The sequence below is a fragment of the Archocentrus centrarchus genome, chromosome 5, assembly GCF_007364275.1.
Source record: "Archocentrus centrarchus isolate MPI-CPG fArcCen1 chromosome 5, fArcCen1, whole genome shotgun sequence".
In the NCBI taxonomy this organism is placed as follows: domain Eukaryota; kingdom Metazoa; phylum Chordata; class Actinopteri; order Cichliformes; family Cichlidae; genus Archocentrus; species Archocentrus centrarchus.
Window position 1 is genome coordinate 32,871,539 of NC_044350.1, and position 14,817 is coordinate 32,886,355.

The 14,817-nt window shown below is 37.9% G+C and overlaps 1 protein-coding gene across 1 annotated transcript in view; it reads left to right on the forward strand.

Annotated features, from left to right (window-relative positions):
• LOC115779987 (receptor-type tyrosine-protein phosphatase T-like) overlaps positions 1–14,817 on the forward strand; it is a 355,835-nt gene that overhangs the window by 335,697 nt on the left and 5,321 nt on the right. Inside the window, exons 25-27 of the mRNA XM_030728898.1 lie at positions 412–447; positions 13,417–13,509; positions 14,262–14,371. Coding sequence (XP_030584758.1) covers positions 412–447; positions 13,417–13,509; positions 14,262–14,371 — 239 coding nt within the window. The remainder of the gene's footprint in view (positions 1–411; positions 448–13,416; positions 13,510–14,261; positions 14,372–14,817) is intronic.

Sequence of the window (14,817 nt, forward strand, 5' to 3'; positions counted from 1 at the left end):
AAAGACATGGATGAACCAGTTTGGTGTGGAACAACTTGACTGGCCTGCACACCAGTCCTAACCTCAGCCTGATAGAACACCTATGGGATGGATTAGAGCGGAGACATGTCATCCAAAATCAGTGACTGTGCATCTGGATGAATGGTTATAAAATTCCCATAAACAGATTCATGCCTCTGTGAAGGCAGACGAGCGAATACTTTTGTCAGTGTAGTGTATCTATCGATCCTGATATACCCTATTGAGCAATCAAATATGAAAAGTTGTTAATAGGCACCTGTATAGCTTTTTTTCATTTGTATTTTTTTTTTAAATAAAGCTACTACTTGTTGTTAGAAGTCTTAGTTGAAGTAAATGCTATTCATCATTAAGCATTTGTATTCCCCTCTATCATTGTGAATCTCTATGCAGTATCCAAAGAGCCAGTTCCAGCCACGACTTCTTTAGGTAAGAAAACTTTTTATGTCCCTTTATGAGTTTGTAACACCGCCCTTCTCCAAATGTGTGCATGTCTGCATCTTTGTGTATCTGATAATCTGATGTGTTTGAGCAGGAAAAGAAGTAAAAGAGAGGGCAATACACTAAATGTGCAATCAGAAATGTGTGTACACACAAATAATCACATCATTTACTCACAGACAGAATAAAATGTCAAAACCATTTCCCTCTACCTTCTTTCTGTTTTTTTCCTCTTCATTTCCTCCCTCTCTTCCCTTCTGCTGGCCAGATTGACAAATTCTTTGCCAAGAAGGTTGGCTCAGGCCACTGCCAAAGTGTGACGTCTGTGTGTGGCTTGTTTTTGCATAAGTGAACCACTTCACACAGTCTCACACATTTATGTATATGCAGAGGTCCATTTTACAGGAAACTTTCTGTTTTATGTGATTATAGTTATCAGCCAGGTCTTCTGGCCACACCTCCTCTTTCCTACTGTTCTTCATCTGCTTTCCCCTCTTTCTTTTGATTCAGGAGTTTCATTGTATTCTTCCTTTCTTTTCACCTTTTATATTTTTCTATTTTTTACACAGTGCTGTGCAAAAGTCTTCAGCCACCCTTAATTTTTTTTATATTTTCCTAGGAAACTGGAAATAGGTGCAGTGTTGTTTTTTGAAGCATGCAAACAAACATATACCAGATAAAGCAGAGTTTGTACAATTTAACAAGCTTGAAAATTAATATTTGGTATGACCTGCTTTATTCCTCAATAGAGCCTCCCCCTCAAGCTTTCTAGTAATTTCTTTAAGTCGTCTTTAGGAATAGTTCTTCAGGCTTCTTAAAAGACTTTCAGAGCCCATCATTGGATACTGGCTTCCTTTTTTCCCCTTCTCTGTCACGATGATCTCACACTGCCTCAATAATGTTGAGGTCCGGGTTCTGGAAAGGCCAATCCATGACTGATAGTGTCCCATTGTGTGTTTTTCTATCACTCCATAAGACCTGTTGCCACTTTTCAGCCCAGTTCTTGTGTAATTTGGCTTCTTGACAGCCATCCTTCCACGGAGACCATCTCTGATGAGCCATCGGCGAACTGTAGATGGATAAACTGAAGGGCCGAACGAATCTCTCAGGTTCTGTGTCAGGTCTTTGCTGAATTTTTTTCCCTATTCTTAAGGACATGACTTTCAGATACTCTTCATCTGCTGTAGATGTTTGTTTGTTTTCTTTTATAGTTCATTTGTCCAGTTTCTTCCTATTTTTTTAAGGATATAGTATACACCATGCCAAGATATGAAAAGTTTTCAGCTAATAGCTCTTTGGGAATCATTTTGTTAGTGCAGAAATACCATTTTATGCCTGTCAAACTGTGTTATCTTTGTCATTTTTACCAAGGTTCAACTTGTGAAAGGCTGTTAGTAACAATTGAATTAGACGCTTTTTTAATGCTTGAATGATTCGTAGGTCAGTGTTAAGTGGTGTAACAAAGAGAAGCTTTCCTCTGAAAATATCCGGTACAAGGACTGGACTAAAAATGAATGAAAAAGCACCCAATATCCAAAAAACAAACAAACAAAAAATATTGAAAGACCTTTAGAAATCCTCAAGAACTATCTTGAAAGACCACTTTAACAAAAATTACTTGGACACAAACTATTAGGAAATTGGGGCAGCTCAAGACTTTTGTACAGTCATGTATGTCATCCAAATGTGACCAGGCAGACAGAATTTGGAGACTTGCTGATATTTTCCTTCTTTCTCTCTTCCTCTCCAGTGTATTCCATTTCTTCTTCCACTTCTTAAATTCTTCCAAAAACGAAACATTTTGAAATCTCTCCATGGTTATTCATGTGGGTGACTCTATGTGCTCATTAATAGGTCTCCTCTCCTCTCCTCTCCTAGCAGGAAAAAAAAGTGTATCTTCTCCCAAAACACTGTTATTAACCAGCTGATTCACTGCCTGCTTTAACACACAAGAAAAGAGTGTGAACACAGAAAGGCACACATTCAAAGAAAAATAAAAAAATCATTGTCATAGACACACATTTTTGTGTCTTTGCTGCCCTAAAAAATAAACTGACCAAAGCAAAGTGGCCAAAAGATAAAGGAGGTTGGAGGAAAAATGAAACTTTTATTCTATATCAGTGATCTAGCCTCACATATCTGAGCTGATTTTCTGCAGTTTGCTCACTTGGCTACACATTGTGGCACACTGTGCTGTTTGCTGATGAACATCAAGGCATGATGAAGCAGAATGCAAACAAATGCTTGAGCGATTTGTGCAGTGGCACAAATTTGTTGTCATACATCTTCATGGAATGACGTTAGTGTTTTATGGAACCATCTGTTCATCCTACAGTATCAAGGGATGTAAAATTAAATTTTGCTCATTACTTTAAAAAAATCTGGTGCAATTAATACATAAAAGTTAGAAAAAAGCAGACCTTGATCAGCGCATGGTACAGCTTACCTATTTTTAAAGTCTAAGAAATCAAAAAGTGTAGTCATCATACAGCAGCAGCAGTAGTTGTTGTTTGCACATCATACTAAGCAAAACAATTCAGGGTGTCACAATCATTGTTAACTATGGTTAAAACAAGGCGCTGTGAAGAAAGAGTAGACCTGAGATAGATATATATGTTAAAAATAAAAATGAACGAGACAATATTAATAAGTTCCTTAACAACATTTTATTGTAAGTTGTGTTTTCTTTCCAGTTGAATCCATATCTACATGCAGGTTTAACATAATTTATCTTACTAAAATGACAAGATGATAACCAGAATTTATTTATAGATTCTAAGCCCAGAGGACCTCCATCCTTTCAGTCTGTAATACCCTAGCTTCATTTCTTAAGTGAAAGAAATCCACCCAAATTTGATATCCTTTTTTGCCCCTAAAGAACAAACAAAAAAGCCTCTTTTGTTGCTCAAGACAGGAAAACAATGCACATCCCACAGACAGCAAACAGTGCAAAGACATCACTTCAAGACTGGATGTTAAAAAAGTGTTTTAATAATTTCCCTTCAGTCATACATGATCACTTTAACATATAACACTTTCATTTCCACAGAGTCCGTTAGTTGTTTTTCTTCTTTTTCTAGGTGACTTTCAAAGGCAGCTGAATTTCACTCTATAGAAAATGGATAGAAATCATATTACTTTGAAAGTAAGATTCCAACATTTAAATATGTTTCAATACCTTTCAGGCTTTTCAAAATGGATAATAGTAGCAGGAGCCTGAATGATGCTAGTGAGGATCATTTTTCAAGGGCTTTCAGGAAGAGCTGATAGATGCGGAGAGAGAGTGAAGAAAGTTATTAAGACGAGACAGTAAAAGAGACATACAGATTGAAGGATCAAAGGGACGGAGAAGGAGCTTGAATAAATCCAGTATGTGAGGAAAGCCTTTTTTTTTTGTTTGTTTGCTTTCTGGGGCAGCTGGAGTGCATGTCTGTTTAGGCTCAGGTGTTTTCTTGGCTCTTAAAATGGTGTTAATTGCACACACACACACACACACACACACACACAGCCTTGCTCTTTCTCTCCCAAAAATGTTGCATGATAGAGAAAAATATGCAGATATTTTTTATCAAGATAGGAAAAGACATTGCAAAGTTACAAATACAAAAAGAAGTACAGACTCCCAAATATCGATATGCACATGCACCCAGCACAGTGTTAGCACTGATGCGACATAAATCCTGTGGATCAGTACAAAGCCACAGCAGCGTAGCGTGCATTTTATGTGCAAACACGTTTTTGTCTAAAAATCAATTTCTCAGACACTGATGTATGTTAAGAGGTTATGCAACACTGTTCTCTGACAGTTCACAAAGCAAGTGTCAGCCTTTTATGCCCTGCCAAGGACAATCCTTTGCTGCTGTTAACATCGAACTCATGTTTTTCCATGGATCAGGAGCTTTCTGTGGTTAATTAGGCGCACACAGTTGCACAAATACTATGACAAACACAGATACACAGGAGCTCAAGACAAAAAAAATGAGTAATTTAAATTCCCCTTTGCATATTTCTGTTTGTCTTTAAAAGCCATAAAGTTCAGGAAAATCAAATCAACAGTAGATTACAGCTTCAAAATTCTGGTGTTTTCATGAAAGCTGTAAAGGGAAACAGGGAGTGTGTTAAAAGGGATTGTTTATTTGCTTCATTTATCAGTTTGTTTTCCTAAATCATGATGAGTGTCCACTTTTTTTATGTTGTTTCAGTGTTCTTTATTCTATTTATCGGTGCAGATAACCTTAGCAGTATGTCTGTGTAGATTCTCAGTCATCCAGGTCATAGTAGTCTCTGGAGCTTGAAAAAGGCGACTGGACTTCTTTTTGTTTCTTGAAGACGTTTCACCTCTCATCCGAAAGGCTTCTTCAGTTCTCAACCAAATGGTGGAGAGACCCAGGTATTTAAACCCCTGTGGGCGTAGTCCCATGGAGGTGGTTATGACCCTCTATTGATCATGTGCGTGATTATGACCCTGATAAGCGTGATTATGTGTTCACGCACATGATCAATAGAGGGTCATAACCACCTCCATGGGACTACGCCCACAGGGGTTTAAATACCTGGGTCTCTCCACCATTTGGTTGAGAACTGAAGAAGCCTTTCGGATGAGAGGTGAAACGTCTTCAAGAAACAAAAAGAAGTCCAGTCGCCTTTTTCAAGCTCCAGAGAATAACCTTAGCAGTTAACACATGACTTGAGTGCACCTTTTGGCACTGGTGCAAGTGACAAATCACTTTAAATAAGTCGGGTTATGAGGTACTTTTATTAGTACTTTTTCTAGTCCGCAAGTTTACGTCCTCCACTTAGTAAGCATGGGCATGAATGTCATGGTAATTCTGGGGTGTTCTTTTTACTTAATCTGGATGGCATCGCGGTAACACTGTGAGGGATCTTGGAGTCATTTTTGACCAGCATATGTTCTTCGATACACATATTAAACAAATAGGTAGGACTACTTTCTTCATTTGTGCAATATTTCTAAAATTAGAAACATCCTTTCTCAGAGTGATGCTGAAAAGCTAATTCATGCATTTATTACTTCTAGGCTGGATTATTGTAATTCATTATTATCAGGCTGTCCTAAAAGCTCCCTGAAAAGCCTTCAGCTGATCCAAAATGCTGCAGCTAGAGTACTGACAGGGACTAGAAAGAGAGAGCAGATTTCTCCCATATTGGCTTCTCTTCATTGGCTCCCTGTTAAATCTAGAATACAGTAGAATTTAAAATCCTTCTCCTCACCTACAAGGTCTTGAATAATCAGGCACCATCTTATCTCAAAGACCTCATAGTACCATATCACCCCAACAGAGCACTTCACTCTCAGACTGCTGGCTTACTTGTGGTTCCTAGGATACTTAAGAGTAGAATGGGAGGCAGAGCCTTCAGCTTTTTTCACTCTCTGTATTTATACACCACTCTCTAAAATTACATGCATGTGATCTAGAGGGTTTTGTTTTCAGTATAATTTAATTAGAGTGATTTTTTAAAACTTTTTTTAAAAAGACTTATCTAAATACTTTGGTTTAAGTATGTATCTCTTCTTTTGACTGAATTTCTACTATTGGTAGTGCAATGCATAGAAATAAAACTATTTCTGTGAGAAGGTTTTGATAAGAACACTTCATACTTCTGCATATATTTTCACACCAGTACTTTCATTTGAGTAGAAATTTTGCCCATCAGGCCAGAAACATTTAGAGTTTAACTTAAAGATTTTAAGGAACAATTGATGGTTCTTTGAGAAATTCATGTGTTTGAAAGGAGCCAGTACGTATGTGTGAAGGACATCTTTGTTGGAAAAATGATATGCAGGAAAAGTGTTGAAAGGATTTTGAGCAAACTCACATAATGAAAAAATGAGAATCCTTGATTTTTTTCTCCAGTTGATGTTTTACAGAAGTAAAGGATTCAGTCCAAAGACCTTGTTGATGTGACAGTTTTCAAAAAAATATTTTGTACTGCAACTGAAACATGCTGCTGGCACAATGGAAGCTGAAGATCATCCAGAGTTACCACCTGTGCAAAGAGTACATATATTCTATTCAGAGGCCTGTTTATATTGGAAATAGTTTTTTCCACCATTGCTGAGGGCCAATTATTTTCCCAGTCTAGTTCAGCATAGCATCAGGCTGCATGTTAGGTGATTATGGCTAATGGTAGTCATTTTGTTTGGCCATAATGTGGCACTGCTGGGTAATTGAAGGTGAGTGCAAGGTTGAGAGAAAGCTTTTTTAAACCATGTGCTCTTAGGGAAGATTGAACCTCTGTGCTCTTTTCCAGCCACAGCTTGACTGGCTGCTTACACAGCTTATGTTCAAGTCTACTGGTCTTTCAGACATCCTTTTGACTGGGGAGTCATGGCTGAACCCAGAATATCAAACCTTTACAGCATTTAGCTAGCTCAATATCATTTGCTAACTGGCATCTTTTTCAGTTTTTTTTTTCATTCAGTAAGTCTTATAGTTCCAAATGTAGAGCAACATACTATAAAAATACCTGTTATTATAGAACAATATGATAAATTATTCTGATAAAAATTATTTAAGATAAAAATGCATTATATTTTATTTTTGTATAACTATTTGTGTCACAGTAGGATGCCACAGAGGTGATTTGTGTCACTCCACAAAACAGTTCCTGTCCACCACAAGACAGAGGAGCACATTATAGGCCTGACACTTCCAGGGTGTGTCATTCCTGTTGCATTTACATTGAATCCGCCTACACTACAAATTAACTGTACAAATATGCTAAATGTCACAAATCTCTCAAATTTCAGAACTAGCTGTCGGTATCGCTGTCTCTCTTTCACTCATAGTGTTCACCTGTTGCTCGGCAACCAAATTCCACACATTACCATATAATTTTTTTTGATTGGTTGATGTTGCGCAATTTTCCACCAATAGGAAAGCAGATGTCATACTATTTATTTTTTTTTATTTTTAGCTCATAAGCACTTTCTGCTAGCCAATATCCCGTTTTGCCATTTCTTCCCGCCCCGGACACGCATCAAACACAACAACAGTATTCAGGAAAAAGCATGTCGGAAATTATTCATAATAAGTCCAGTTTTACTTCGCCTATCAACAGAATTTAAAACCAGTATGTAGTTTAATGGCCGCACTTTAGAGATTATTTGAAACGGAGACTCAGCAAGGCAGCATCCTGCTGCTACGGCGTCGTAAATCAGTGATGTCATTTGGGTGCGCCGGCGCGTCCGTCAGCTCTAGAGGGTTAAACAAGAACTTCTTGTGAAGTAGACTATTCTGTCTGCTGCGTGGTGACTTCACAGATCACTGTTTAAGTAATTAATATACACACAGTAATCTCTGTCTGACTATGGTGTCTCTAAGTTACAAAGGGGCAGGCTTTTCATGCACATGCACACATATACAGTTAGGAGGACTTTGTGAATCTGTGATTTTTGGCCTTGTGCCATGAGAAGGGAGGTGAAATAAGGTAAACCGCCGGGATACTGTCTAGACCAGCTGATCTCTGTGACCCTCACTAGATATATATTCTGCCGGTGCTCTTTCTCTTCCATCATCCTTTATTTCACTGCTGTCTTTCTTTTCTTTGTCTCCATTTTCGTGTCTGTTTTATCGTTCTTTTTATCGTTTTTCTCTTTTGGATTTCAAAGTCTTTCGAGCAGAATTTGTAATCAGAATCAGCACACTGCAAAGTAATTAAGTACATGATGCTTATCTAAGAAGTATATTCGATAATTTTTCCCCCTTGCCATTTATATTCTTTGTCACTCATCACTCATTTCACTTTAAGCTGAGTCCCTCTAAGCTTTAATAAAGTATGTAAAAATCCATCCACCCACTCACGATGTCATAAGTTGAAATGCAGGGCCCAGGGTAACACAATTCTAACACAATTGATACCTTCAGTGGTTATGCCTATAATCTTCTCATATGGTGGCAGCATTCTTTTTAATAAGGCATTAATGGTTCTGTGTCCATTATTCCTTTTTCAAAATCTTCATACCATTAAGAAAACTTTTATTTTGAAGGGCTCTGGGCAAACATATGTGTACTCTCTTCTCTTCAAGGCCAGTTTTAGTATACATCATCTGTTGACTGTCAGAAATATTTGGGCTTAGAGGATCTGTTTATTTCTTTTCCATTTTCCATTCTTTCATCCACTGATTGCTGTCTGCATTTCTATCATTTTTTTTTCTTTTGCTTTCCATTTCATCCCTCCCCTCCTGGACAACAGCTCAGCTGCACTTGTATTTTCTATCTTTTATGTTAACGGCTTACTGTTCTTCTACCGGCTGTAATGCGTTTCAAATATCTGAGCAATTTTTCATCCATACCGGAGAGAATTTCACCGGCCAGGCTGTGCAGCAATGAAATGGAGTTGAACTTGACCTTGTGCTTCATTGTAAGACAGAAAGAGGAAGAGAACTAGCGAGATAAACTTACCAGCCACAGCTTTCTCACTTTTTTTTTTTTAAATACTTGCCGCTAACATTTGTGTCTCCAAGCTGCATGAAAGTGTTTCCAGCTCTTGACCTTTGATGCTGAAATGTTTGCAGAAGGTTTTATTTGCATTTTTAGAAACTGTGTGCATTTACAAAGACATGGCTGGTATAACACGTTTCTTCATGTTAGTATGTGTAGCTAATAGAAATGATAGGTTCGTGGTAGACACACTTGAAATTGAATTTGTTTTTTAATGAATGTAAAATCAGTTGCATTATTACGTTGTAATGCGGAACAGTGGACTAGGACGGTGAAAGCATAAACAAAGTCTGCTTTCCACCTACTGATATCCAAGTAGGCAATAAAGGTTATATTTTAATGGTGTGTATTGTTTAGCATAATTTCAATTTCCCTTTGAATAATTGTTTGGCTATTCAGGATCTAATTACTGGGAATATGTCTGTGTTGGTCGATGCATGCTGAATGAATAAAAGCAGATTCAGATTTTGTATTTATCTGTAAATATAGCCATCCTGTTGCTGCTAATAAAGCCATTTCTTTTATATTTCTTGGAAAAACTTAATTTTGATGTCAGTAAATTTTGTGAGGTTAAACCATGGCCCTGCAAAGATCCATAACTGACTGAGAGATATCATTTATAATCATTAGAAATTCATAATATGCAGTGTATGACAAACGTAGTCCTGATCAACAGTTGCACGAATTTATGCTCATGATATTTAATTACAAATACTGTAACAAAAAGGCTAATGTGATATTAAACCTTGTCGTCCTGCAGGAGCTAAATGGAAACATTTGCCTTTCTTTGAAAAAGGGTATATAATGTAGAAATATAGGTGGAAAGACGGGCACACTGGTTCTGAATATGGAATTAAGTGCTAACACAGTGATACTCTGACTCGAAGTCATCCATAACTGAGTCTTAATAAAGTCACAGGGTGGGAGGAGGGAACTTTATATAGCACACTGCCAAGCATGAAGGACTGCATTAGCATACACACTCACCAACAGCATAAACGGCCTTCACACACACACACACTCACACTCAGATCAATCTCTCTCTTATACTATCAACACACACTAGCTGTGCACACCCAACTCTCTCCTTATATCTGTCTGTCACACACATACAACCTTGTGCCTGTGGGGTCAATAAATCTCTCCATTAGCATTGAGATGTCGTCATCATAGTCAGTGTTGTGGAGCTACTGCTATGACTCTATTTCATGCCTGGCTTAATGCATATTTGACCTTGGTGAATTTAACATGTACGCACATGCGCGAGCACACACACACACACATATATGCAAAACGACAAGTACTGAAAGTGTATATGTGCACACACATTGATTTACAGTGCATTTGCATAGAAATACACACCAACAACACACTTACGACCTTGATGCCTGGGAGTTGTTCAGCAAAAAAAATAAATAAAAACAAAACAGAGTTCTGTGTGCATATTTATATGTGTATGTGACCCCTGTGCTTGTTGGATTTTTGCGTGTTCTGTGTGTTGTTGTGGGGGCCAGGAGCACACAGATTTTTACTAACTCACTGACAACTTGGAGTGTGTGTGTGTGTGTGTGTGTGTGTGTGTGTGTGTGTGTGTGTGTGTGTGTGTGTGTGTGTGTGTGTGTGTGTGTGTGTGTGAGAGAGAGAGTACTGTGATTAAGAGGCAAACTGTTGGATAAAATTGCTACACTGAGATATCAGAAACCAAGCTGACTAGACTAAGAGAAAGTATGAACATATTCTTGTGTCTTGTAGAAACAGAAGTGAGAAAACAGGAAATTTGTGGCTCCAAAAATATAAATAAATAATACTCTCAGTTGCCAGTGCTGCCACTCGGCCTCCTGGCAGCAGAATGTTTAGGTGGCACAAACCTCCTGGAAGCACGAGTTCTATAACACATAATTACGAGGTCTTGGTAGGTATTAATGTGGTGCATATGAGCCTTAGTCACTTGCAAATTGCTACATAAAAACCAGGAATAAGAAATAAATATAAAATACTGGTAATACTGTCACTTTCTGTGATTGGCATTACTATTGTAGTAAGAACTACATCGATAGGCAAAGTAAAACCGGACTTATTATGAATACATCGTCACATCGTTCTCGAGTTATCGTGTTCACAAGATTTTCAGAAAAACTTGACCTCTGACCTTAAGGTCAATGTCGCCAAGATTTGAACTCATCCGAGATTTTTAGTAGATGCACCTAGGGTGTCAGTTAAAAAAAAATGCTAGGTCACATCGTTATTGAGTTTTCACGTTCGCAGAGGTGAAACTTAGCCGCCCATCCGTCCGCCCGGCGACAATACCCCATCAGCCTTTTTAGCCCGAGGGGTAAAAAAAAAAAAACTGCTAAGAAGAAGAAGAGAGAAAAAAAGACAGAAATAGCAGAGAAAGGCAAACAAAAGTGCACTTCCTGCTGCCGTTCATATTTGAAATGAATGTATTTAATGTATTTGAAAATATAGGAGCTTGAAATTGAGTTTGAACAATAGTGTTGTTCATTTCAGCTGAACTGTAAGATGGACTGTGCCACTCCGAACTGTTTCTCTCTGTAGAGAAGCTTCATGCAAACAAAAATATGGCAGGAGAAAATCCTGTGTACAAAAATTGTCATTCACACATTTGAATAAGTAATTATATTAAAGGTAGGCATTGTCTTGAAGTGATTACTATTTACTTCTGGCTAACAACGTCTTGTTTTTAAAGGCTATTTACTAAAATGAGTTCTGTTCAAACGTACAGCTGCAGTAACATTATTAATATTGATAACATTTAGTCCAGTTTAGCTTTAACTTTATTTTATCTTTTAACTTAAGCCTCAACTGGACTTTTCTGCAGTGAGTGTGTAAAGTAAGCAAGCGTACGGTTCTGTTTCGGTGAGCAGACATTTTGTCTGTCCTGACCTTTCTTCACCTCTTCTTGTTTCCTCCACTCCTTCTTCCTGTCTTTCCTTCACCTTTCTCCCTCATCCCCATCCTTACCCATCTCTCTTCTAAAATGTCCCATTTTCTCCCCACTGTGTTTTACTCTAGTCAACAGCTCTCCTTCCATTCCCCATAATTTTGTCACCTTCTTATTTAGTCTTTTACTTCCTTCTCTCACACAACAGGATCTGTCAGCTATTCTGAAACACTCCTTGCAGGCTTGTTGTTTCACCCCTTTTCAATTTGTCCTGAGCACACACATGCCCAAGTAGGACCTGATGAATGGCAGCTTCATTCTTCATTATTCAAATGTAGCCAGTGACGGGTTTAGTTTCTGGGAATGAATTTAAAGTAAAAATGAATATGATTAGCAAGTGGAGAAAGGCAGCTGGTCTAGATGACATACCTGTGGAAGAGAAAGATTGTTTAGCACAATCCTGGAGTGTGAGAGGATGCCTGAGGAATGGAGAAGTGTACTGGTACTGATTTTCAAAATCAAGGCTGAGGTGCTGAGCGGTAGCAGCTACAGAGGGATAAAGCTGATGAGCCTATGGGAGAGAGTTGTTGAAGCTCGGTTAGGTAGAGAGGCGACGATCAGTGAGCAGCAGTATGAGTGAAAGAAGAAGAGTTGTACTGTTCCACACACTAACCCTTTCTTTCTGAGTCACATACAGGACCAGTGTGTCCAGACTGGTACTCTACATGAAGGTTCAGTCTAATTTTTAAGTCTATCAGCATGTAAGCCATGTTACCCCATCACTGAACAAAATGTTTACTTATTAACACCAGAATGAGAAGATTTCACAGCTCATGGATGTCATACAACTCGAAAACAAATTAATTTTCTTCCTTCTCTTTATTCATTGATGCTCTCTTTCATGGAATAGTAACATGTTGCAGTTTAAATATTTGATGTTTTCTATGGTCTGTTCTGAATAATGGGTTTATGAGATTTGCAGAACTACATTCTGTTTTTATTTACATTTACACATCATTCCAACTTTTTTGGAGTTGGGTTTGTAGACTTGTAGTCTTCCCTATTTGCACTTTATGTTAGTGTCTTTCTGTGCCTGTTTTTTAAAATTTGCCTTCTTGTTGGTTGGGGTACAAAAGGCGCCTTCTACACCTTTAAAAAGGGGAAGTCAGTGTTGTAAACAAAAGTTGTGTTAAGTTGTCGCACTGGGACCTCCTGCTTCTTTATTTTTGTGCAAAATGGATGCAACAGCTGTGTTTTGGTTCCAGCATCCTTACAATCTCGTTATGCCTGAAAATATAAATTATTGTGCTTTTTTTTTTGTCTCCTGTCACAGCTCAATCTCCTGAACCCTCATTTATCCCTCCATCTGTACTGACTATTAGAAACCATACTTTCATCTAATCAATTTGGTCATTGCCCCTAATGAGGCCAGATATTTAAGTGTCCCAGCTTTCTGTTCATCAATTAGAGACATGTTAGTTACTTCGTAACTTGTCATTGAAAAAACAATCAGTGCTATACATATTGTATATAATGTATGTACCCTGTGAATGTGTGGCTAACATCTCTCTCTACCACTCTGTTTAACAGATAGTAGCCAGCCGTCCCTTGCTCAGCCCTCTTTGACCCTGCAGAGTTTTCCTTATGGAGGATGTGAGTCGGTGGAGATCTCCTACCAGAGTGGTATGTGGTTTCTTAGTTACAGTAATCCCTCACTTATCACGGGTGTTACGTTCCAGGACCATTATACATTATTTTAGTAGTTATACACTATTTTAAGTTTTCCAGTTAGCTAACTAGAAACAAAGGCATTTTACCTATTTATTTGAGTTGGTCACTTATGGTCGATTAGCCAGCCAAACTATCATATAGTGAGTTAATCACAGACTTTTTTTTAATGTACAAATTGGTTCAAACTGTTGTGATGACAATTAAAACAAAAGTAGCCTGGAGAGGCACTAAGCGATATCATGGAGCAGAGCATATGATTGGTCATGCTAAAGGTTTTGGTGGTGGCTTTCAGGGGTTGACCAGCGAGCAAACAGCTTTATGTCTAAGTTGTCTTTTTGGTTATTTGTTATTTGTTATTTGTTAATATGGAAGTTTACCATGTGGCGACTACTTGACTGAAATCTACTAGTTTGGAGATTCAGCTTTGACATACCGGATTAATATGTAATATAGAGGATGAGAGTCTGGTGATTTTGACTATTTGGACCAAATATTATACTTTTTCCAGATTTGATTTTGTTATTTAGAAGATAGAAGATCAGAATGAATAACTTAATGAAGACTGAAATGTCATTTGGTATAGCAGTTTTCAAAATCCTTCCATTAAACCAACCATCCATCCACCCACTCACCTTCCCACATGCTTGTTATTCATCTTCATGTTTATGTCCTCATCTCTCTGTAAAATGTTTCTGTTCCTGCAGGTCAGTTCCAGGCAGGCCAGTTTCAACCAGCTATTCGAGTAGCAGACCTCCTCCAACACATCACCCAGATGAAATGTGGACAAGGCTACGGTTTTAAGGAGGAATATGAGGTGAATACGCACGCACACACATGCACGCACACAGACTTATACTGAATGACAGTAATTCTGCTATTAGTAATAAGGCCAAAGGTCTATATCTACATGAAGAAAACAAGCAAACAAACAAAAACAAAAACCTGACCCCATGTACAGCGAGCGTCTTTGCCTGGTATTTAGAGTAATGAAGGTATGTTTCAGCTGCTCACATGACCTTGAATTTACCTGATATTCTGCAAGATTTCAGTTATTTAAAAGCACATTAAAAGCAGTCAATATGGTGAAGACAGCAGATCTAAAACTGACTGCTGAAAGGCAGCATATATGTCTGTGTTGCAATCCACAACAGTCAGTTGCACATTTTTTTGTTTTTGTCTGGAAAGTTTTTTCATTTTTTCTTTTTGATCAGTTTTTTGTTTAACATTCAATAAATTATGAGATTTACAGATGTAGCAGTT